Below are 23,148 nucleotides of genomic sequence, written 5' to 3'. Positions count from 1 at the left end.
GAAATTTTTTCTGAAATAGTTGAAAGAGATGGGTTTGGCCCTCAGGGGGGGAAATTTTGCACATCACAGACCTGTTGTGCTCTTCAATTAAATGGTCAGGTTCTCCCAACGTGGCTTTGCAATCAGGCCCAAGTCAGCCTGCCAAGGTGACATACCAATCTCTGGATAAGCAAGAAGTGCTCCTGAGGAACCCTCAGGCAAAATAGATGAATTTGTTGTTTTTGTTGTTTAAAAGTACATAAAAGATTCAGGAGCCACTTTTTTTTTTTTTTTTTTTTTTTGACAGAACCGGGGATTGAACTCAGGCCCTTGCGCTTGCCAGGCAAGCACTTTTTCTACTGAGCCATCTCCCCAGTCCCCTAAGAGTTACTTCTTGATGAGGAAGAGGAACACCAGGACTGGGAACAGAAGAGCACACTGGAGAAGACACAGCTGAGACGGCATCTGTCCGTAGGCCACGGGAGGTGTGGGAACAGACTTCCCAGGGACTCTCTCCAAAGCACAAATGCAGGTTGTGCATTTTTTTCTTCCTAGTGCTGGGTGTTATTCAGCAAAATACAGTGACAAATCTTACCTCACACTCTATTCTCGTAGTATATCTTATTGAAAGCTAGCCATCAATATGGTACAATATATAACTTTGTACTACTCGAAAAAATATTCAGGAGGGGAAAAAGCTGCAGTATTAAACAGAGAATGAACTGGCCACAAAATCCCTCAATCAATGACTCATGGTCATAAAAGACAAAAATTCTGTGTGAATTAAGGTTTCATTTAATGGAGGCATAAATTAGCAAAGGTTACCATGGGAACAGCAGGAGTTTAAGAGTATCAAAGGGCCATGAATTAAATCAGATACATCCTGGTTGATGAACCTGTTTGATCGTATTTTTTTCCCATCAAACTCAGGGATGTTCTACTACTGATGTAGATTACTTTAAACAAACTAGACCATTACAGTGGTGTCTGCTGATTTCTGGGCATGATAAAGATTTAGCTCCTCTCATCACCCCATCAATGCCCAATGCAAGGATTTCTTTAATTTTTGCTTCTCCATTGTTCATTGCAAATTTGCAATGCATGCACCTTACTCTCACCTTTATTTTAAACAGTGTCACTCATCTTTTCAGTCTATAAGCAGTTTTCTTTGCTTTTCTATTTCTGCATCTTGGATGTTGTGGTTTTTTTTTTTGTTTTTTTGTTTTGTTTTTTTTTTTTTTTGAGGTTGGTAACACATATTTTCCACTCAAACTGCAAATAAGTCTGTTATGCAGGCCATAGTTGATCTACAAGTGATTTAGGAGTGACCCTTTTTTTATATTGGTATAGGGTCTCACTACAGGGCTCAGATATAGAGTGATCCTCCTGTTTTCAGCTTCCCCGATGCTGGGATTACAGGGTGAGCCACCATGGCCAGTCTCGGTGGCCCACTCAGTATGCCCAGGATTGGGGCCAGCATAGCATGTGGTGCTAGAGATCAAACCCTGGTCCCTAAACAGGTGCTTGGTCACTGAACTATCTCACTGGTCCTAGCAGTAACAGAAAAATTAGAGTAGCTTATAACTATGCATATCACACATGTGTGTGTCACTCTTCTCACACACAGGGCCAGGAGGTGAAGGGCTGCCTGGTTTTCCCTGATGTCCTGAGGGACACCTGTGGGTCACAGAGTGTGACCTCTGGCTCAGCCTCCCTGCCTTTCTTCGGTGCCATCTATGTACTGTGGCTAATTACGACAGCACTGTGCTGATTCTTCAGGGCTGGAAATGGTTGTGCGGTCTGTCCCCATCTCATGGGCAGCATGTCTTACCTCCTTTGCTTTAAGTTAAGGGACCTGGAAGACTCACACTTAGTGCTCACCGGGAGCACAGCATATGGCCCAGAATCCTTGATTTTGGGCAAAGGGCAAGAGGCAGTGAGGGTTGGGTGGGATGATGAGGAATGTGATTGGCAGATGTGATTGGCAGGTCAGAGGCCCGGGGCCAGCAACAGCTATTTGCCTACTGTCTCCTTTTCTCTAGATGAGTCAAGGAGGGATTCATAATAGAGCCATGTACAAGGCTATGGAGTAGCCTCAGGAAAGCCTCAGGGCTACAGCAGTGCCTAGAGGCCTCTCCCACTTCATGTCCCAAAGGGATCAGCAGAAGGAGATAGTCTTAGTGAGTGACACTGAGCTCACAGCATCCAAGGATGGGGCTGACTTCCCTCTCTGATACTCCACTGGTTGCCCCTGGCTGGACTCCTTGGGGCTGGGTGGAAAGGAGCCATGATGGTAGTTGGGTTTTCTGGTACGCCTTACCTTACCAATCTGAACCCCCATATTCATCACTTTAACCCAGCATAAACCAAACTCCCACTCAATCCACTGCTTTGGCCAACGTCTATGTCTTAGTCACTTCTTGCTGAGTCATGGTACCTGACACCCGGAACTTAAAGGAGGAGGGGATTATCCTGGCACACACAGTTTGTAGCAGTTTCATTCCATAGTTGGCTGGCTCCAAGGCAGGGTGGCATGGCAAAGGGTACTGGCAGAGGAAAAACAACAGACCATGGCATGGCAGCGGGGAGCAGATAGGTCAAGGGAGGAGGGGTGATGTAACCTTCCAGGCCACGCCCCCACTGGCCCACCTTGACTATGCCCTGCCTCCTAAGAGCAAGTCAGTTATGAACCTGTAATCCAGTCACCTCCCAAAGGTCCTGTCTATGATCTGATGAGGAGCCCTGCTCTGGAGTTAACCCTGTGACACAGGAGCCCAGTTCCAGACCAGAAGCCATAGCCATCGGGAAGGAGCCTGACTTCACTAAAACAATTCTCCTTTCTCTTTTTAATTGGGCTTTGCCAATTATTACACTTGGAAAAACTATGAAGAGACTTCACTGCTTAGGAAAGTTGAAAATCATTGATGCGTTCTCAGCTCTCAGAAGCACTGAATACTTAAATTCACCCAGTAAAGAGTGGAATCAGAGCCAAGGGCTCCAAGAGTACTCCCACTCCTGCCATGGGCTTCTGCTCTCCTGTGTGCCCAACATAATGAGCTTTAATGTGGGTATGAATCGCCTGGAAACCAAGTCCAGAGTCTCTCGAAAGCAGGCAGAATTGGGGCTGAAACTTCCTCCCTACCAAGCTGACCCAAAGGAGCTGGGGACCCAGCAGGCCCAGCACAGCACGAACACTGCACACAGCCCCTTGAGAGCTGCTCTTGGGCAGTCAGGGAAGGTGATCTGGCTCAGATCTATTTGAATCTCATTTATCTGACCTGACCAGTATGTCAACATCTTTATTTTATGTATTTAGTACAGATCGGACTTGTAGTGAGCCTCCTGTTTTCGGCCTTCCAAGTGCTGGGATTACAGGCAAGCACCACCACTCCCAGTCCCAGTCACCAGCTCAGAGCACCCTGGAAGTGGGTCCAGCCAGGCATGGGGATAGAACCCCAGTCCCCTGCACTTGCCTAAGCAGGCCCTTTAGTCACTGAGCTATCTGGCCAGCCCCTGAGCTATCTGGCGGGCCTAACATCTTTTTTTAAAAAATGCACAAAAGGTTAAGAAAAATCTGTAAAATGAGTAGTGGTCTCTCCTTGACTGTCCAAGAAGGATCATGGAAAATAACCACGATGGAGGTGGTCATGAGCACGCACCTGTCTTAGATAATATAAAGGGGTTCAGTGAACTTTTACTCATCTTCTTGAACCCCAGTCCAAGGTCAGATAAAGGCAGCTCAGCATTAATGAGGCTTGGAAAGCACAACTCTACAGCAGCAAATGCAATGTCACTATTCCTATGCAGCCATACAATCTTAAATATAAATATTAAAATAACTGTTGCAAAATATTATACAATAAATATTTAAAAGTAGACAGAAATAGCCAAGTTATTCTAAGACATCCAAAAATGTCTTAAAAATCCATTTCTACATAATCACAAAAAAAATACAGATTTTTTTGTCCAAAAAATTGTAATTTTCCTCATGAAGTTCTTACTTGCTTTACAAAGGAATTAGCCATAGTTGCTTTGACTAGTAGACCTCTGCGCCACATGTAAGATTCATGCAGACTTAAGTTTCACCTGTATCCTCAGGGACATACAGAAGTAATTAAAAGCACAGTCTCAGAGCCAGCTGAGCAAAATCACTGCGTCGGTCATTCAGATGGAATTTCTGCAGATGCCAAGTGCTTGGAAGCATCAAGGCCCTGATTCTATTTTCTTTTCTTTCTTTCTTCTTCTTTGCTGTCTTTTTTCTTCTTTCTTTCTTTCTTTTTTTTTTTTTTTTTTGCGGAACCGAGGATTGAACTCAGGCCCTTCCACTTGCCAGGGAAGCGCCATTCTACTGAGCCATTGCCCCGGCCCCCTGATTCTATTTTCCACTCTGCACCCAACTGCTGTTGCACTTTGTAGAAACTGACACATTACATAGCAGTTTCTCAACACGGAATGTATTTTACGAGACGGAGGAAAGTATAATTGGCAAACCCCTACAGACGGAACTATTCTTTCACAAATGTCCTAATCAGGAGAATTCCAATAAAAGTCAAAACTGTGACAAGCTTTCACTTCTTGTACATGCAAGTCATATCAGATACAAGCTGGGCCCGGTGAAAGCTACCACTTTGGAGTCGACACAGATTTGTTTTCACAACTTCCTATCACTCTGAGACTTCAACCTACTGATATGAAGATGGGATGCCTTCCTACTGCGTCACCTACATGAGCTTTGTCATTAGACATATTCATCAAGGTTTGAGTAGGAACAGTCACAGCCTGTGAGGAGAGCCGTCAGTCATTCTAAATGGCACCAATCAATTGCCCAGCAAAATAAATTCCCTGACAAGTCTTCACCGCAAACACTGTCTAGAAATGTTTTTAATGATCTCAATCAATGCTAGGTGTTTTTATTTTGTCTCCTGAGACCTTTAGTAGTTCGGCCATATCCTCCGTAACGCATGATTATTGATGATCTCAAACATCAGCCCTGTCTGAAGATTCTGAAGGATGTCACACTGTTTTCTTCCCACCGGTATTTTGTAATATAAATATAATATAGGGTCAATTATTAAAGTTCACAGGCAATTAAAATATATTTGACCTTAGCAGAGTTCTAACAAGGTCAAGATACACCATTTACAATTAAATGTCTCATTTAATGATGGGTCCCTTCTCAAACTCGAATGTTTCTGTGTGAGGAAGCAACCGTGACCACTGCCCCCTGCTGATACCCTTCTTGATCACCATAAGGCTCAAACTTTTATGAGAGTGACACTGATCAGACTAGCTATTATTATCGCTAGTCTGATAATTTTCTAATGTGTTTTTAAAGATGTAGTAATGATTACACATGAAATAAAAACGATACATTTTCAAGATTCACAATTGCAGCATTCAGCTCTGAAGCATTGTTCAGTAATCAGGAGAAGAGAACAAGGGAGCTTGGGTTCAATCCCAGACTCAGCCTCGGCATGCAGAGAGTAGAAGCCAGTAGATCGTCAGACTCCGAAGATCTTCCTATAGCCTTTAAAAGGACTCACGACCAGGACAGCAAAATTGCTATACAGGTGTGATCTCTTGTCCATCGATAGCAGAACACGGCAGGTGAAAACATCTCTTCTGAACACCTCAGATCCACTGGAGTACCTCCGCCCAGCACATACACTGGCGGAAGCAGCACATGGATGAATCCAGCCTGTCCAGGGCACAGGCCCAGGTGAGACTGATGTCTCAAAACTGAGATCAAAAGCAGGAGGGGCTTTCAATGTGCATGTAGAGAGAGGGAAGACTAATCCAAGACAAGTTTGATGTCCTTTACTGAGTTTTGGCCACATAGCACCAGAAGACTGAGCCGGGCAGAACTGGTCCTGGGAAAGCTGGATCCATACTTTATGAAAAATGAGGACAGTGACATGCAGTCCAACACTGGTGGCCCAAAAAAGGAGAGGGGAGCAATTTTAATTCTCTGGAGAAAGGTGTCATGGCCACTTCAGGGTGACAGGCTCCAAGACAAAGCACAAAGAACAAATATTGCCTTAGCAGAATAAACCCCATAAATTGCAATTCAGAAAAAAAAAGACCAGAAGTCGATTTGTTTAAAATCAGTTAAATCATGAACTACATAAAAAGAGAATGGCTGCTCCTCCCTTCATCAAGAACATTCATATCTACTGCTTTATTAAATCCTTTAAACAAAAAGACCCTGTACATGAAACACAAGTGCTTGGCAAACCCATTCTACAGATGGCAAAATAAGAGCCAGGAGCCTGAAGGAACATCTTGGGCCTCAGGCCTCAGGCCACCAAGGCTGCCCAGCTGCCTCTTCTGTCTCAAGTTTCTTCTCAATGGGAGGGTAATGCACCTCCTGGCTGCCTCTGGAATCTTGCTCTTGGTCCTGGAGTGAGGAGCTAAAAGAAACCTCAAGGCATGCCCAGGCACATTGGGATTAAGCAGGGGAGTCACTAGGTAAAGTGCTGTATCTTTAAAAAAAAAAAAAAAAAAAAACCTCAGCTTGTGGCAGAGAGGTAGCTTGAACTACAGACATAAAAATAGCTAAAGAATCAATGATGCATTACTCAAACATTTATTGACAATACCTGACAGATGGTAGAGCAAAATCAGATGTCAAGAGTCACATCAAGGTTAATACCAAAGAGAACAGGTGGCATTCTCAGGCGCACAGGCTTGCACGTGGCTCCCTGAGTGCAAGAGGACAGACTGGGTGGCCAGAAGGGTTATTCCCATGACCCAGACCTCTGTAGGTTGCCCACTGCTGTGCCAGGCCCGCTTCCTGCCCACCTGTGGACAGTGACTGCCCAGCTGGCCCTCAGCACAGGCTGCCTCTGAGATGGTCTTCCTTCCGCTCATGAAGTAGCAAAAAGGCCCTGACCGAAATGCTGTTGTCCTCACACACAGAAGAAGCAGAAGGAACAGGTTCTGCCACTATTAATATTTTTGTTCTCTTTCTTTTAATTAATTCTCTATATCTTTTTCTAATTAGGCTGAAGTCTTATCTTCAATATGGCCAGCAATAGGACTGACCTTTGCACTTCCCGAGGTCCCAACCTCCCCAGACCTGCGCTTAGCCTGTGATGGGCCATAGTCAATATTTGCTGACTGAGTGAATGAATTACCTGACGGAGGCAGTAAACAGCTCCCAGTTCAGGCGTCATTCTTTTTCCCTTCTGTACTTTTAAATGGAGCTAGAGAAACACACATTGCTGAGAACATCATTCTCAGGGTAGAACAATTTTTAAAAGGATTGGTTTTCTCAGGAGGTCCATTCTGTCTCCAGTCTCTATCCCACCCCCACACCCTACTTCTGTGTAGTCTCCTTTTTTTCACTGGTATTACTATAAAAGTGGATTTGGCCATTCCCAGCTTTTAACTCAGACACCACATCTTAAAGTTCCCATCACAGGCCCCTTATCAAACATAGATTACCATGGTGGTGCACACCCGCAATCCCAGCTACCCAGGAGGCTGAGGCAGGAGGATCATAGTCTTCAGGCTAGCCTGGTCAATTTGGTAATACTGTTTTGAAATAAAAAGGACTGGGGATGCAGATTGGTAGTAGATCAATCCTGGGTTCCAAACACATGTGCACACACACAAGTACATACTTTAGGCTCTGCACTAGCTCATTTGTACGTTGACCTTTTTTCTTCATTATTTTTCTTTTTTGTGTGTTGGTATCAGGGATTGAACTCAGGACCTTGAGTTTACCAGGCATGCACTTGTTCCACTAAGCTGTCTCCCCAGCCCTCTATTTTTCTTTCTATCCTTGAAATACCTATAACTTTTCTTTAATTTGATTTAGTTGACTTTTTTCCAATGTTTACTTTCTTTACTTTTTTCCAATAGGAAGGCTTCCTTATAACCTATCACTAGCCTTACTTATCCCTTTTGTCCTTTCTCTGTAACTACCCCATAAACATAAATATGATCACAACTCTCCTCACATCACCAATTATTTGTCATAGACTTCAGTGGCAGGAAGTTCAAAGAACTTAGAATAGGATTTAAAATGGTATCTCCTCTTTTATCTTCTCTTTATACTCTGTTCCAGAAAGGACTCTGAAATGAAATTTTCCCAATATGCTGTGATCTTTTATACTGGGAAATGTTTCCACTTGCTCTTGTTTGGATCCTCAGCCTCTTGTCCGGGATCCTCACCTCTGTAACCTCAGTTACTTGCCTGTAACCTCAGGTCTGGTCCGGACCTTATCACTGGTAGACCCCTCACTCCCCTGTCTAAGCCCTCAGCCTCACTGCTGATAGCTGGGCAATCTAATGAAAAGTTACAAATTCAGGATATTTCTGTTCACTTCCCAAGTATAGGTTTTCCATTCAGCTTTAAACAAAGCACAGATTTTTACTCTCAGATGTTCCATAGGATTTGAAATGTGCTTTCTTTCATGACTTATTGGGAGAAATGAAATCCAAAGAGAATTACAACCTCCCAGCTGTTCATACTAGGGGAGGCTTATTGGTCATCGACCAGTTGACTTATACAACTTTTAATCACACTGTAATAGTCACAGCTCCTCTGTGATCATGGTTCCTCTTGTTACTACCTGCTGGATTTTAGGAAATCAGCTTCCCAAGGCAGTGCCATAGATGGTTTCCACTCTTCTGTTCCATATTCTTGGGTGAACATGGCCTTTGGGACATTCCCTCTCCAATCGTCCCCTCTTTGGCCTCCCTTGGGAGTTTGCCTCTGATGCCTCCGTGGCAGTGCATACCTACCCTGTGTTCAGGCCTTTTAAAAGTCACTGCCCCTACATGTCTTCCCAGTTTGCTCAGGGAGGGCATCATCACGTATGGTTAATGATGCAGTGTGTCTCCACTTCATGATGCTCTGCCTTCAGGACAGATGGCTCATTTCAAAGGCTCTTTATATTTCTGCAACACTGGTATCCATAGAGCTAGTATCTGCAGGGGTTAATTTTCATTGTCAACTTTACCACATTGAGGAATCCTAGAAAATCAGTACCAAGAAGTAGAGTGGCTGCTGTGACTATACCTGATAAGGTTGGGGTGTGTGGTATGGGGGGAACCTTTGGAAATTCACAGCATAAAGAATTTAGGAAAGTTTGGAGAAACAGGCTAGAAAAATCCCATAATGTTGTAGGTAGAGCTTCATAGGCTGTTCGTTCCTGGGGGCTCAGAAGTCCAGAATGATGGTGGGAAAGTGGACATTGAAGGTTATGCTGATAAGGATTCAGCTGGAAATCAAAATTGGCCTGGAAATCACCTTAGGCCACCCTGGCTAAGGACTCAGAAGCATTGCGTTCGAGCCCTGAGATGTTGCAGGTCATCAGTCAGTCTTAAAGGTGGTGGAATATTCCTGGTAGGTCTTCTTGACTAGAAATTAGGAAGCAGCACAGGATTCAGGCTGTGGCTTGGATATGACCAAATGGTTTCACAAAACTGACCAGGACAATCAGGAGCAAAGAGGAGCACAGTTGAAAGATTTGAAAAATTCCAGCTGATGGAGAAAAGGCATGTACTTAAAGGTGCATCCAAGGAGGGTTTGGGAGCTGGCACCAAGAAAGAGAAGCCAAGGACTGTGTACTGAGACAGTGGGAAGGACTGCGATGTGTGCAAGCATCACAGCAGTCACTGGGTCATGTCCATCAGAAGCTTGGAGACGCAGACATGCAAATTAGATTCCAGGGCTTTCCATGGTGGAATCTTTCAAGAGGAGGGGCCCTAGGGAGCTTGCTGCCTGGAGTGCCAAGGGTTTGTCTCCTCATGTCCAGCCATTCCAGACAGAAAGGCACCCAGAAGCCACTGGAGTCATGTGTATAGCACAGGTGTCAAGGTGCTGAGTCTTCTTTCTCCCGAGTCACTGGATCGGGCACTGTGTTCCTCCTGGCTCTTCCCCTAACCCAAAATGACCATGAAAGGAAAATGTTTTGAACTGGCTCAGGACATCAAGGGATTCAGGATAGCTCAGCTGAAGATACTCAGGAAAGAAGATTTACAAAGCTGTTTCAGAAAGTGGCAAGGATGATGGGACAAGTGTGTCAAAGGGAGAGGGACAATTTTGAGGGCTATTTGAAGCAATGTGTCTTTTACTATAATTTTTAAAAATTTAAATGGTCGCAGCATCTTTTGATCACACCTGGTATGTATTAGGAAGTTGGTCCTGTGAGCGGTCTTGTCTTCCTAAAATCATTGCAGAGTTTTTAGCACATTTTTAGCATACTACTAGCATACTGGTATAAAAACAACAGAACTGGTAAAAGTTAAACATTAAGCAGTATTTCATTACAGCACATGTTATCTTGCATGAAAGGTGATTGTTTTTCTTTCTAATAAGAGCTGTTAGATTGTTAAATGATTAACATAATGGTCACACAAACACAACAATTCATTTTAAAATATGATAACTAAAAACAGAGTATGCCTCCAAAGCGTATATACTCTTGAGGAAAAGAAAAAGTTGCATAAATATTTTAATACTACATTTATTGAGACATTATGAGATTACTACAAGTTACCTTTGGCCTCTACAGATACAAGAGGCGCTCCTGTGGTGACTGTTAGCTTCCATTTGTTAGTACGATGAACTGCTGCTTGGGTAACCTTGGTCATTCAGATGGCTGCACATGCATGTTCAATTTCTTCTGTAAGGGATGGCAGAGTAGTGGGTTTTCTGAGATATACAACATTCTCTAGGGTTCCTCACAGAAGGGTAACACCATCTGTTAAAGGGTCATTATACTATACTTTGCCTGAAGTGTGTTTGGTGGACTCTTCTATAATGCTGTACAAGTTTTTGAAGGCAGTTAATATTCTTCTAACAATAAATATCTGCCTCTCAAGGACAAGAGAGTAATGACTGCAGTTGAAATGTAGGAACTTTATTTATAACTTCATTTATAATAACCTCAAAATATAATCCCATCTCATTACATGGGCATTCAGTAAATTAAGTACACTTTTTCCTGCCTGGTTTTTTTCTTTCTATGATCCATCATAATTTTCTCAACAAGGAAAACAGCTCAAACATCGCAGAGGAAATAATTTTTCACCAGGAATTCTAGAATATAGTCTAATCTTATTTTTCTCTGTTACCCTTTTGGCCTATTAGACCCTTGACAGTAGACAGTTGTACAATTACTAACAGGAAAGTATGTTATTTAATATGCTTATAACACCTCTTTTTGCCTGAAATTAAAGGACAGAGCTCACTGTGATGCTTCGAGTGCATTAGCTTCAGCTTTTTTGTGTGACAAAGTGCATTTTGTTGTTTTGGGGCTTTTTTCCAGTAAGAACCATAGAATTATATAGTTTTCTAGCACGGACAGTGCCCCAAAAGACATGGAGAGACTCTTGATCTTTCAGTAGAACTTCGGTGACTCTGTGACATGTTCTGCTTCCCTTTGGTTAGTCCCATGGCCAGAGAACACACTGATCGGGTGTGCTGGTCACAAAGACAGTACACAGGTCTGGTGACTGGAGGACGCAGTGCAGCTCAGTTGGACGATACTGCATATTGCGAAGTTCAGTGGAGACCCGTAAACCAACACACTCTCTCAATGAACTTTTTAAACATCTGTAAAAGTTGTCTATATAAGATGAGGGCACTTAGAGTAATTTCAGTGCAGGACTTCTCACACATGAATGAATGAACACGTGACACATCTTGTCCTTAGCTGCCATAGTTACTGAAGCCATGTGAGTGCAACATCTGCTTGTGCCCACTGTCCCTGCTTGTGAGCTTCCAGTGAGTGAGGGCTGCACATGTAGTTGATGGTGGAAAAGAGTCAGTCAAGAACCTCAACCTCAAAGCTGCAAGACAAAAGAGAAATCTATTGCTCTTCCATGGTTGGTAGAATTTGTGTGTGAGAGCCAAAATGTGGGGTTTTTTTTCCCCAGAACTTTCCAGCTTTTGATTCTGTGAAATAAATGGTATTTTCAAACAAGAGAGTGTAAGTAAGCCTAAAATTATATGTGACTGGGGGGGGGACATTTAAAAATAATTTTAAAAGAAACCTAACAGTGGGGGTTGAGTGTTAAGCCAGCCATGCAGCCACTGAGAAAATGGACAGCAGGCGTCGCTCTTGCGAGAGGAACTGGTCTCCCCTCAGAGGGAAGTAAGTATAACCTCCCGGTTTATCCATCTAAGATTTTTGTGACAAGGAACTTAACTTTTTCCTGAGTACATTCATCGGAATATTAACGGTGCATTCATGTTGCATGCAGGAAAAAAATTAAAAAAAAAAAAAAGAACAAGCAAACACACACAAAAAGCTAAAATAAAACAAAACCTCTCCCTTGGAAACCAAACCCTTTGCTTTGGAAGAACGCAGAGACACAGGCGCACAATCAAGGATCACTTTCGCGGTCTCGATCTCTACCCCACCCCGCGGTGCTAGCACCTTCCCTTCCCGGGAAACCGACCGAGTGCAAGGAGGGGGGCCGAGACTGGGAGACAGATGGATACAAGGACGGACAGAATGACAGACACAGGGACAGGGGTCTAGCTGTCCCTGTCCTTGGGATTGGGCGGCAGTGGTGCACACCTGCCCCAGGAGGCTCCTTCCCGGCCCGCGCTCGTTCTTTCCGATCCGGGGCTCACAACACCTTTCCAAACCGTATCACTTGGAAGACGTCCAGCTCCTGCCCAGAAAGCGCCCATAAAACGGGAAAGGGAGCAATCGTCTGATAACACATTTTACAAGAACAAGCTTTTAAGGAAGTAAACTGTTGAACCCTCTTGCAGGTGCCGGGACACATCCAGGGTACGCAGCCCTGGAGTCAGAGGGCAGGCGTCGAGTCTCCGAGAGTCGCCTCCTTTGGCCCGGCCAGGGCTCGGGCGCTGTAGACGGGTGCCACGCCTGCAGGTCCCCCGACACGGAGTGTCTCGAATCCACTTATGAAATGCCAGGCAGTCAGGCGACTCCTCTTTAAAAGCCCGAGATCTACATTTAGACAAAACAGATCCGAGTTCCCGGCAAAGGCGTCTCTTCTCATCCTGTCACAAGTGACAGGAACCCAGGAACCTGACGGGGAGAGGGGATGGGGCGGGGGCGGGGAGGAAGGGGCGGGGAGACGGGCGGGGCGGCGGAGGAGGGGCCCCCGGGGCGCGGGCCGGGGGGTCTGACGAGCATCGGTCGGCTGAGCGCTGGAGTGCGTTGATTAAAGCCGCTGCGCCAAGAGACCCGCCTGCGTCGGCGGCCGCGGGCATAAGAAGCGGCCGGCCGGGATCACGCCGGCACCAGGTGCCCGCGGTCCACTTGGAGCAGCGCCACCCGCGTCCCGCGACCCTGCTGCGCTCGGCGAGGGACCTACCGACCGGACTGAAACGTACCCCGGCACACACCGACCAGGGCGCACTCCGGTCCCTGCGCGCGGAGCTGGGTGCCATCGGACATAGGCGCACTCGGACCAGGGCACACTGGGACCCGGGTACACAGACAAGTGCGCATTTGGACCCGAGCGCACACGGATCTCGGAGCACTCGAACCTGGGCACACTAGAACCAGGGCTCACTCGGACGCGGGCATACGCCGATCCCGGCGCAAAGGGGCCAGAGCGCTCAGACTCAGTGCACTCAAAGCCAGGCGCACCCTGACCAGGACGCACGGATCCAGCTGGGCCGACGGCGCTGAGTCCTGCAGGTGCAGGTGGCAGCTCGAGCCCAGGCCCAAAGCCAGGGCAGAGGAGAAAGTTGCGTGGCGTGGCCTCGTGGCCCAGGGGACCTGGGGACCCACGCATCCTCTGTCCCCCGCGGCTGGGCCATGCGCGCGCCCGGGCGGCCCCTGCTCCTCGGGCTGCTGCTGGTGCTGGGTACGGCGGGACCGGGGCGGGGACGCGCGCAACCCCGGGGCTCAGCGGATCGAAGCGCGCTGTTGCGGCTGCTGCTGGCGGAGCTGGCCCAAGAGCTGCGCAAGTCGCACCCGGCCGAGGCCAAGCGGCTGCAGCTGCTTGGCCAGCCGGACCTCGCCCTGGGCCGCAGGGAGGCAGCGGACTACGGGGCGGACCCGGTGGAGCAGAGAGTGGGTGAGTGTCCCAGTGGGCGGTGAGGACCCAGAGGCAGAAAAGGGTCCAGGTAGTGTGCACCCTGAAGGGTAGAGAATGAGGGTCCAGCCAGGCAGTATGAGCTGAAGGACATAGGGGAAGGGAGCGTCCAGGGACTGTGCACCCCAAGTTGTACAGAGTGTGTCAGAGCCCCAAGCAGGCTGTGTGAAACAAGGGACAGACGAGGTTGAGGGTTCTGGCAGTGTGGAATCCAAAGGGCAGAGTACGTAAGTGTGCCAGGCAGACTGTGTAGACTGAGGAAGAGCTGGCTGAGGGTCCCAGAGACCCCGAAGGACACAGTGGATAAGCCCTAAGCAGGTTGTGTGCACCAAGGGACAGAAAGGGCTGAGGTGGTGCGGGCCATGGTGCCCCCTACTGCCTGCCTTCTGTGTCTGAAGTCCTACTGAATTGGTATTTGCTTAGAAATAGAATTTTTTTTTTTTTTTAAGAAATAGGTTTCAAAAGAGAAATCCGTTTTGATTAATTAAAAACAGAAAGGTTTTGTTGTTGTTTTCTCAAAGAAAAAAGAAACCAGCAGAAACAGGAGTGTAAGCCCTAGTGCTGTCAGGTACCAGACCCTCAGTGTGCTTCTGCGCCAGCACCGGCCCGGGATTCCTGCACAGAGTTGGCCCCCTGACTGTGGAGCTGGCAGTCCTGTCAGGATAGTGCTTCCAGCTGCAGAGGGACTGTCCTGCTTTCATGCAGTCAAGCCCTTCCCAGAGTGGCTGCCCCGTGGGGGATTTCCTAGGAAAGCGTTCGAGCTTTTAATGCTTTCATGACATAATTGGGTCAAAAATGACGTGGTCAAGTTGATGTGGACTAACTGGAGTGAAGATCGCCATTAGGAACACATCTCCACCCAGCACATGGGACAGTCTGAGGCCTGTGTCTCTTCCAGATGTGGGGAGAGTGACAGCACTTGGGGGAGATAAAGGCCCACATCACCTATGCTTGTAGAGAAGGAGCCCATGTGGAGGGATGAAAATGACCACAGAAGACAGTAAAAGAGCAAGGCCAGAACCAGAAAGGTGCCAGCTAACTCTCTGGGGACCAGGTGACTGGAGGGGCAGGGGTGAGAGAGGTTGGCTTAGAGGACCCTGTTCCGAGGAATCCTGTACCCAGCTCACAACCCAGCTTGCTGCCTGTTTCCACTCTAGCACATCACCGTGACTAACCAGTGCTTTTAAAGACATTTATTCTTTTTTCTAAATATTTGCCTGCAACACATCATGTTCTGTAACATAATTTATTTTTGTTTCAAGGATCAGATTTTCTTTCTAGAACTTTGAAATGCTATGGGATTTGAATACCAAGCTCCTTGAAATGAATATCTAAAAGGGACCAATGGTGGTGGGGAGCATCTTTCTTCACCCCAGGCCTTCTGGGCTTTATGTCACCCTTCACTGTGGAGGACAGACAGAAAATCTTTAGAGTTTTAGGAGCAGCCTGTCCTCTTGGGAGAAAAGCCATCCCTGATGTGAGGATTTCCAGGGCGTCTGCAGGGTGCTTCCATTCTGTTTACACTGAGATATGGGGAATGAGTGCTCAGTACTCACTCAGTCCTGAAAACTCATTCAAGATTGAGCCTTAAAAGTGCTTCTTTCATGCGCTGTAACCAACTCTCCCCCTCACACAGAAATCGTCCCACGAGATCTCAGGATGAAGGACAAGTTTCTGAAGCATCTCACAGGTGAATGAATGTCCCTTGCCCCTCTCCCTTTCCTGCTGTCAGCTGGAGTCTTCATGATTTTCCTCTTCCTGTGTTCCAGGTCCTCTCTACTTTAGCCCCAAGTGCAGCAAACACTTCCACAGGCTGTACCACAACACCAGGGACTGCACCATCCCGGCATGTAAGTCAGGCCCTGCTCAAACCACACACACACCTCCAGGGTAAGACCAGGGAGCTGGCCCGGGATGCTCAGACCTGGCAAGATAACTAGGTTCAGAGAGTGGGGGTGGGGGAATGGGCCCCATGTAAGCTAGTGCCACCCGACTCTCTGGAACTAATGGTCACTCCTTGGAATTAACTCTAGGAATGGGCTGGACTCCTCGGCACACACTCTCTCATTTTGTTTATGAATTCTGGCAGGGTGCCCGCCTTGCTGTTTTACTGAGAGGATCACACAGGTTAGGAGAGAGCTGCCAGAGAGCCTTCCTGCTGGCCTCCAACTTTGTGGTCAGACTTTTTGACCCTCTCTACCACGCTTGCCAGCGGTTTTGCTTCTCCACCAGCAATAATAACTCATCACCCGGGAATTTTATTTGCTACTTCGGAATCCTTTTCTATTCATCCTCAGCCTGGCTCTCTCATGGTGGCTTTTCTTTCTCTGCAATGAGCTGCCCGCTGTTTATCCATAACAAAACATATTTTATGTCCCCAAAATATGGCTCCTTCTGTGCTTCATAAAACCATCACTCCATTTAAGGCATATAGGCGAAAAGCCATGCAGACACACCAGGAATCCACTCGCTGCTTTCAGAGACCACCTGAGTTTATGGCCGAGTCACAGACTAGAATGGCGCAGGCCACTCTGCATGAAGCCCAGGCTCTTTCTTGGTTCACATAGCAGGTGCTCTGAGCAATAGGAGCCACTGCTCACAAAGCTGCATCTTCTGTGGCAGGCACTTTGCCTGGCACAATCAGGACCCCACCTTGCGGGTCTCCCCAGCACTTTCCAGGCCACGGTGGCAGGCAAGCATGCACTCCCTGCAGTTTGATTTCCTCCTACCCTTTACACATGCCATGTGTAGTGGTGAACAGCTTCCTTCCCCTTTCTTTGTTTGGGAATTACTAACCTGCCTCCTGTAAGCAGAGAACCTTTCTACAGTTTAAATATGTATGCGTTTTTATTAAATATCTTACAATAATACCACAGGAGCAGATTCTAAATGTGAAAGTGACCTCTGCTTGTGCACCTAACCTCTCATGGACAGGTGAGGAGGGAGTTCAAATTGCTCCTGTGCTGAGGGTGCAGCTCTCTGTGAAGCCCTTTTCAGGACACTGTGCTGTGCCACACTTTTGCTACCTTATTTTTCTCAGAGTAATTGACTGCTAAATACCAAAACTGGTCCCAGTTCATGCTAGGACCCAGAAGTGGAAGGCTAGCAGATGCCTGTGTTGGGATGCATGGTTGCTTCCTCCGATCCTTGACCCATAATGAGCTGGAGAGTTGAAGTTGACCACTTCCTGGCTGCTTCAGGCTCACAAAAGAAAAATCCCCAGTACCCTGTAATGCTAGAACTGAGGGTTCTTGGAGCCTCAGAAGCATGGCAGAGTGTAGAACTTGGTCCTTCCAAGATTTGAGGAATAAGATGTGGCTTTTGGCAAGATGCAGGTATCCACATGCACAGTATGGCCTGAGGGGCACCACTACAGACCTGTGGACTGAGTGTGGTGGGGGAAGAACCAGGGTCCCCATATGTTGCAAATGGGAGCAGTTACGGCTTGCTGAGCTCACAGCCCACTGCACCTATGGTACAGTATCAATACGTGTGGGAGGACCACAGAGCAGGAATCCAGGAACCAGCTGTCAGTGTCTGCATCTTCCCCCTTTGAACCCAGTGATATGTGCTTTGGATATCCAGAAGGCAGTCTCTTAGGAGTAAAGTTAACTTCCTGTCTAACACTGCATGGAGTTGTTACTGTCAGTTTAGTCCTTCATTCAGAATCTCAGGAGAGCACGAATGCTTCCCTAAAGTAGGATTTTGTACTGCAATAAACAAGCACAGCTTTGCACAGAACTCGGTCCTGAGGACATCCCGTAAGGCTGTGGCCATGAAACCCTCCCATGTGTCTTCTCTGAGGCAGCTCCCAGCACAAGAGTGAAATAGGAAACATTGATAGTGTCAGGGAACAACAGTCTGCACTCAAAAACTAGCTTAATTCCATCCCCAGAACCAACAAAAAAGATTAAAAAAAAGAAGAAGAAATTAACTTTTCCATCATCTTGTCCAATCCAGGCCTTTTGGCTAGTTTTGACCTATGCACTTTAGAATGTTAATGCAGAAGTCTTGGTATCACTGTCACTTCAGGTGGTGACTCAGGCTGCAGGGGACCTGCAGGTCAAGTTAAATTACACACGGTGTGGAAGTACACTGTCTCCTCAGAGGAGACACTAGAGCTAATTCCAAGAGCCTGAGAGCCACACGGCAGAGAACAGCTGCAAGTGCCTCTCCACAGCATCCACAAGTTACCTAACTTTTGTTTGGGATGCTAAAGCCCTAAAGAATCATGTAGTGCTGAACCAACCACTTAAGAGCCCTTGATTTCAGATGACAGACTCTGTACTGCTTCTAGGAAGTTCAGAATATTTAGAAATAAATGGTGAGAGCAGTTGATAAGCTTAAAAAAAAAAAACACCCTGTCTATTTTAGTGTTATTCATGTATCTGACAAGAGTCTGTGGTTTATTTTCTCTGCAGACTATAAAAGATGTGCAAGGCTGCTTACCCGGCTGGCCGTCAGTCCCATGTGCATGGAGGGGTGAGGTAAGGCCCCGCAGCTGGGTGGGCCACACAGCAAGGTCAGAACCCAAGTGGGATATGAAGCGCTCACAGGAGTCTAGAGACACTCGTTCTCTGGCTTAGGTAGCCTCCCCGAGTCAGCCTCACACTACTCAGAATACCTGAAAACGCTGGCCCTGAAAGAAGGCGCCCCCTGCTGGGAGATCGCAGATCCAGCCAGCGTTATCCACAGCTCTAGAGCCCGCTGATCTCAGTCCAGAGCACCTGACCTAGGACCACTCTTAAAATCATGCCTCAATTCCTCAGCCTGACACCTAAGTGAGCACAGTGCTTCTTGATGGCCACATGGCAACAGACCCAGGTCAGCCAGCATGCATTTACTACCCTACCCTAGAGAACACGGCTCACTGCTGCTGCTGGGCAACACAGGAACTGTGCATCAGCCCTGAGAATACTAAAATGGAGTTAGAAGCACCAGCTTTACCGAATAGGTAAAAGGTCAGGGACTGTCTGTATGTGCCTAAGCATGCTCTTGTACGTCTTATAAGGTGTCTGGTAAAGGTTTGGAGTCTTCTCGCTATATCCATAAGCTTAAGTAGAACAGCTATCCTCTGCGAATGTTTCTGTGTCTCCTCACAGCCTTTAGCTGCACAACAGTAAACGCATTACCCAGAGATGGTGATTTTGTGTTGGCCCCTGGAGCGATGACAGGTAGCAGGCAGCTGGGGATGGCTGGAGTCTGGCTTTATGACCCAGCCTGCCCTGGACTGAGCAGACTTCAGACAGCCTGGCAAAGCTGCAATTCCACCCATTCCTGCTTCCTGGATGTCTTGGGTGCGCCAGGCCTGCCAGAGGAGGGCACATCACCACAACTAAGACTGGCTTTCTGTCCAGAAATGGCTGTTCCCAGAAAATGTCCAGCTGTCCAGAAATCATTAATAAAAGGGGTGTTATCCTTCCCTAGAGGCAGCTCTCCTCCATCTCGTAAAGAATACACGGGAGTGGTGCTTTTCTACCCAGATGCACTCAGTGCTTGGAGATAGAGGTGGCAGCCCTGGACTCTGTCTGGCAGGCCTTGCAGGTGCTGCCACCCTGGGCACTGTGGTCTTTCCTGTCAGGAGCAAACGCTATTGAAGATGGGGGTAGGGCTGAGACACCAGGGGCAGTGCAGGGTTACACAGGCTCTCCAGCTGTATTACCTAGAGGAAGCAAAGGGATTTTAACACCAGTCAGAGACAGGCATACGCTCCAGCTCCCTTCTCATGCTGACTCTGCAGTGCTTCTGTATGAACTGCTTGTGATGTGAACTTGACTTTCCCTTTGAGCCTAGAGCCGGTGTGTGTACTTGGGAGTGTCCCAAGGCAGTGGGATCAGGGAGGTAGTGTTGTTACTTACCCACATGTTTAGAGATGGGCTGCCGCGATCCCGGACACTGCCCAGATGCACCTTGGGAAAGTCTCCATCTCCTCGTAACCAGGGAAGGTAGAGGCCCTGACACCTGCCTATAAGCTACCTCTTCACGCAGGCAAGTCTGCGTTGGGGACACTCAGGGGTTCAGTTCCGTACTGCAACACAGGTTACTCAGAGGAAAGTGGCAAAAGAAAGGAGCCCAGGTAGATGTGGCCAGCACAGCTCTTGTGTACCTCAAACTGTCAGTCCCATCTGACAGAAGACAGCAGTGTGCTCACGGCTCCCACACTCAAAGGCCACCTGCTTGCCAGTCACAGCCAACACAACTGTTCACTTGCCAGTCACAGCCGACACAAGAGTTCATTTTGGACAAGAAATGGGTGAAGATGAAAACTGATATTCCTGTTAATGAAAATTTGATAACTCTTGTTTTAAAAATTTCTTGCAATTTTAAAGGCCTTAAACCACAAAGGCAAACTAAACCGTTAGCTAGTGTGTGACTAGGGCAGACACGGGCCAGGTATTTCTGCACCTTGTGGGTTGGCTCAGGACATCAGTGAGTCCTTCAGGAGCAGACAGCACATCCACCCAGGGACAGTGTGCTGGGTAACACTGGACACAAGTCCTGGTGGCCAGCAAGGGGCCATGCCCTTGCCCTGTTGCGCCTAGTACCCTGTTTCGACTCCAGCTGATAGGCTCCAGTTCTTCTGAAGCTCCAGCCCAGAGGCCTTTAAAGCCAAGGGCAAGGAACAAATCCGTGCATACTGCATGTCTGACCTTGACCTCAGACCACAGAAAAGGTGGCAAATGTTCCCCAATAGCTCATTCCCAGGTCAATTAAATGCAATCCTGAGCTCCAAGGTATTTTCAATAAAGTACAGTTCTGAGTATGAGTATGTGAGTAGCTTGCTAGGTACAGCTTAGTAACCTTGAAGTCAGCAAACAAAGGGTATTCAGATGTGGAGTAGAGACTAATTCTGATTAAATAAATTATGAGCTTGGCTGACCCCTGTGCACAGGGAGGTGAGAGGCCAGCCTGCTGCTCCCCAGGACTGCCCCACATGCCTGAGGACACTGACCACACACACAGGACTGAGCACTGCCTTGAGCCACACTTCCACGTGCATCAGTACATGAGCAAGTGGTCTGCATGCCTTGGCAAAGCTAGCATGTACTAGCTGCAGAATTGCTATCTTCCCAAATCGACTAGACTCAACTTCCTGCAACACAGAGAAACATGTGTTTGAGATTCCTCACCTATCGACGCAAAATGCTACTTAGCTGGCGCAGTTCTGTAGGATGGATCCCCCAGTGTGTGCCGCGCTGTAACACGTGCATTTGCTTTCAGCTGTGAAGGAGCACCACACCAGGAACCCTGAGAAGTGCCTTGGACCACCGGGAGACAGGACTCTCTTCACACCCATTCCCTGGGGACAGAGATTTATTTTTGCAGACAGACTCCTCCAAACTTCCTTTGAATTTGTATGTTGTTGATACTGTTTGCAGATATTCATTTAATGAGCATACCTGATGTGATACTTGCCATCCTTTATTTTAAAAAAACTGAGAACACAACACACTTGATGCATAGTGCTGTAAGAGTACTTCATTTTCCTGATTAGGTGAAATCACAAAATATTTCTTTAGAAGCACAGGCAGAATCTTAAAACTATATTTTCATATAGTATATGATATGATTTGATATTTTGTATTACTTTTACAATTAAGCACCCAGGGTATTATGTGGAACTGCATGAAAATTTTAAAAGAAAATTTAGTCATATTTTGGAGACAGTAGAATACAATCAGTGAATATACCCAAGCAATCCCATTTGTTCTTTGTATAATAAATGTAAAATAGCATTCAGCTCTTGTGTAATATGTAAATACTGTAAATAAGTACAAATAATAAATGAAGTGTTTGTTATAATTAATGGTTTTCAGAGTGACTCTGCCTCTCCAACAAGCTCATTGTTGGGAATTCATGATTTACATACACATCCACCAACACTGTCACACTGGCAACGTGTCAAAGAATTTAAGACAAAAGCAAATGAAACTCCAAGGCTAATAAGAATCTCTGTAAGCGACAATTAGTGTGTCTTAAAGTAGAAGTTCCTGTTTTAATGACAAAATCTCTTGAAATAAGTTGGTCTAATTCGGTAGTAAATATTCCTAAAAGGTGGAATCTGCTATTTCCCACATTATGAAAAAACAAACCAAGAGGAAACTCAAGACTCCTAAGGAGTCCAAGATATATATGGGTGAATATATTTTCATCACATCCAACAGGACCTAACCGAAAGGAAGGGGAAGCCAGCCAAGCAGTGGATTCTGTTCATCTAGTGAGCAAGGGCTACAGGAAGGTCTGGACTTAAGATATATACAGGAACATCAGAGAAGGCTAGAGAACTTTAGTTCTGAACATAAGAGTAAATGATTTCTTGGCCTTGAGCTCTGCAGTAACTACTGAATGATGAAGCCAGAGGTGAAGGCAGAGGTTCTCTCATCCATCCTGATCCCTAACCGTGGTCAATCACTGGAGCTTTTCTTCCCAATCCTTCAGCTGCAGAGATATCACTGCCCCACCCACAGTCCAACCTCCCAAGATTTCTGAGTTCCAGTAACACCCCCAGGAGCCGAGTGGTCTTCCTGAGAACACCTGGGGTGTTCTGAGGAAGAACACTGCAGAAGCGGCCGTGTCCCCTGGGTATCAAGGGTCACTCGCCTCTGCCCTCCTCCAGGGGACAGGGACCTGGCCAGGGAGGTGCACATCCTCGTTACTCTCAGCTTTTCAGTTCCGTTGGGTAATGAGCCACTCAGTCTTCGCATGAAGGCAGGTTTGTTTGTTTTTTGAGTAAAAGTCCCCTAGGGACTAGATGTCACTGCGCTAAACGGAGGACTTGCGTGGGGCAGGCCTGGGCTGATTTTCACCGTTTTTTAATACTGAGAGTAAATAGGGAAACATAACCCCACAAACTATTTGAAAGGGGCAAAAGGCAATGTTCTCACATGCTTCTTTATTTGACAACAAGAAACGAGGAAGATGTAAGATTTGTATCAGCTGTAGTTTTGTAACATCCCAGTTTCCTTTGAAAGTCACTTTTTCTGATATCCATTTGAATTTGAGAATGAAATCACCTATAACTTTCCTACTAACAAATCAATATTTAAGGATACAAATGTAATAGACTTTACAACTTTTTATCTTACTTGTTCATACCTAAGCCAATTTGGATTTGATAAACATTACATGAGT

At 46.6% G+C, this 23,148-nt stretch overlaps 1 protein-coding gene across 1 annotated transcript; it reads left to right on the top strand.

Moving 5' to 3' along the window:
• The first annotated feature begins 13,710 nt into the window (after positions 1–13,710).
• Alkal2 (ALK and LTK ligand 2) lies at positions 13,711–23,026 on the top strand. The gene is made up of 5 exons (XM_004644599.2): positions 13,711–13,998; positions 15,653–15,706; positions 15,786–15,866; positions 18,438–18,503; positions 21,238–23,026. Exons 1-4 carry the CDS (start codon positions 13,737–13,739, stop codon positions 18,500–18,502), a joined length of 462 nt encoding a protein of 153 aa, XP_004644656.1. The 5' UTR covers positions 13,711–13,736; the 3' UTR covers position 18,503; positions 21,238–23,026.
• Positions 23,027–23,148: the final 122 nt, after the last annotated feature.

This window comes from Octodon degus, unplaced genomic scaffold, assembly GCF_000260255.1.
Source record: "Octodon degus isolate 3935 unplaced genomic scaffold, OctDeg1.0 scaffold00204, whole genome shotgun sequence".
Taxonomy (NCBI): domain Eukaryota; kingdom Metazoa; phylum Chordata; class Mammalia; order Rodentia; family Octodontidae; genus Octodon; species Octodon degus.
Note: the sequence above shows the minus strand (reverse complement) of the source record. Positions and strands in the feature narration are given on the sequence as shown.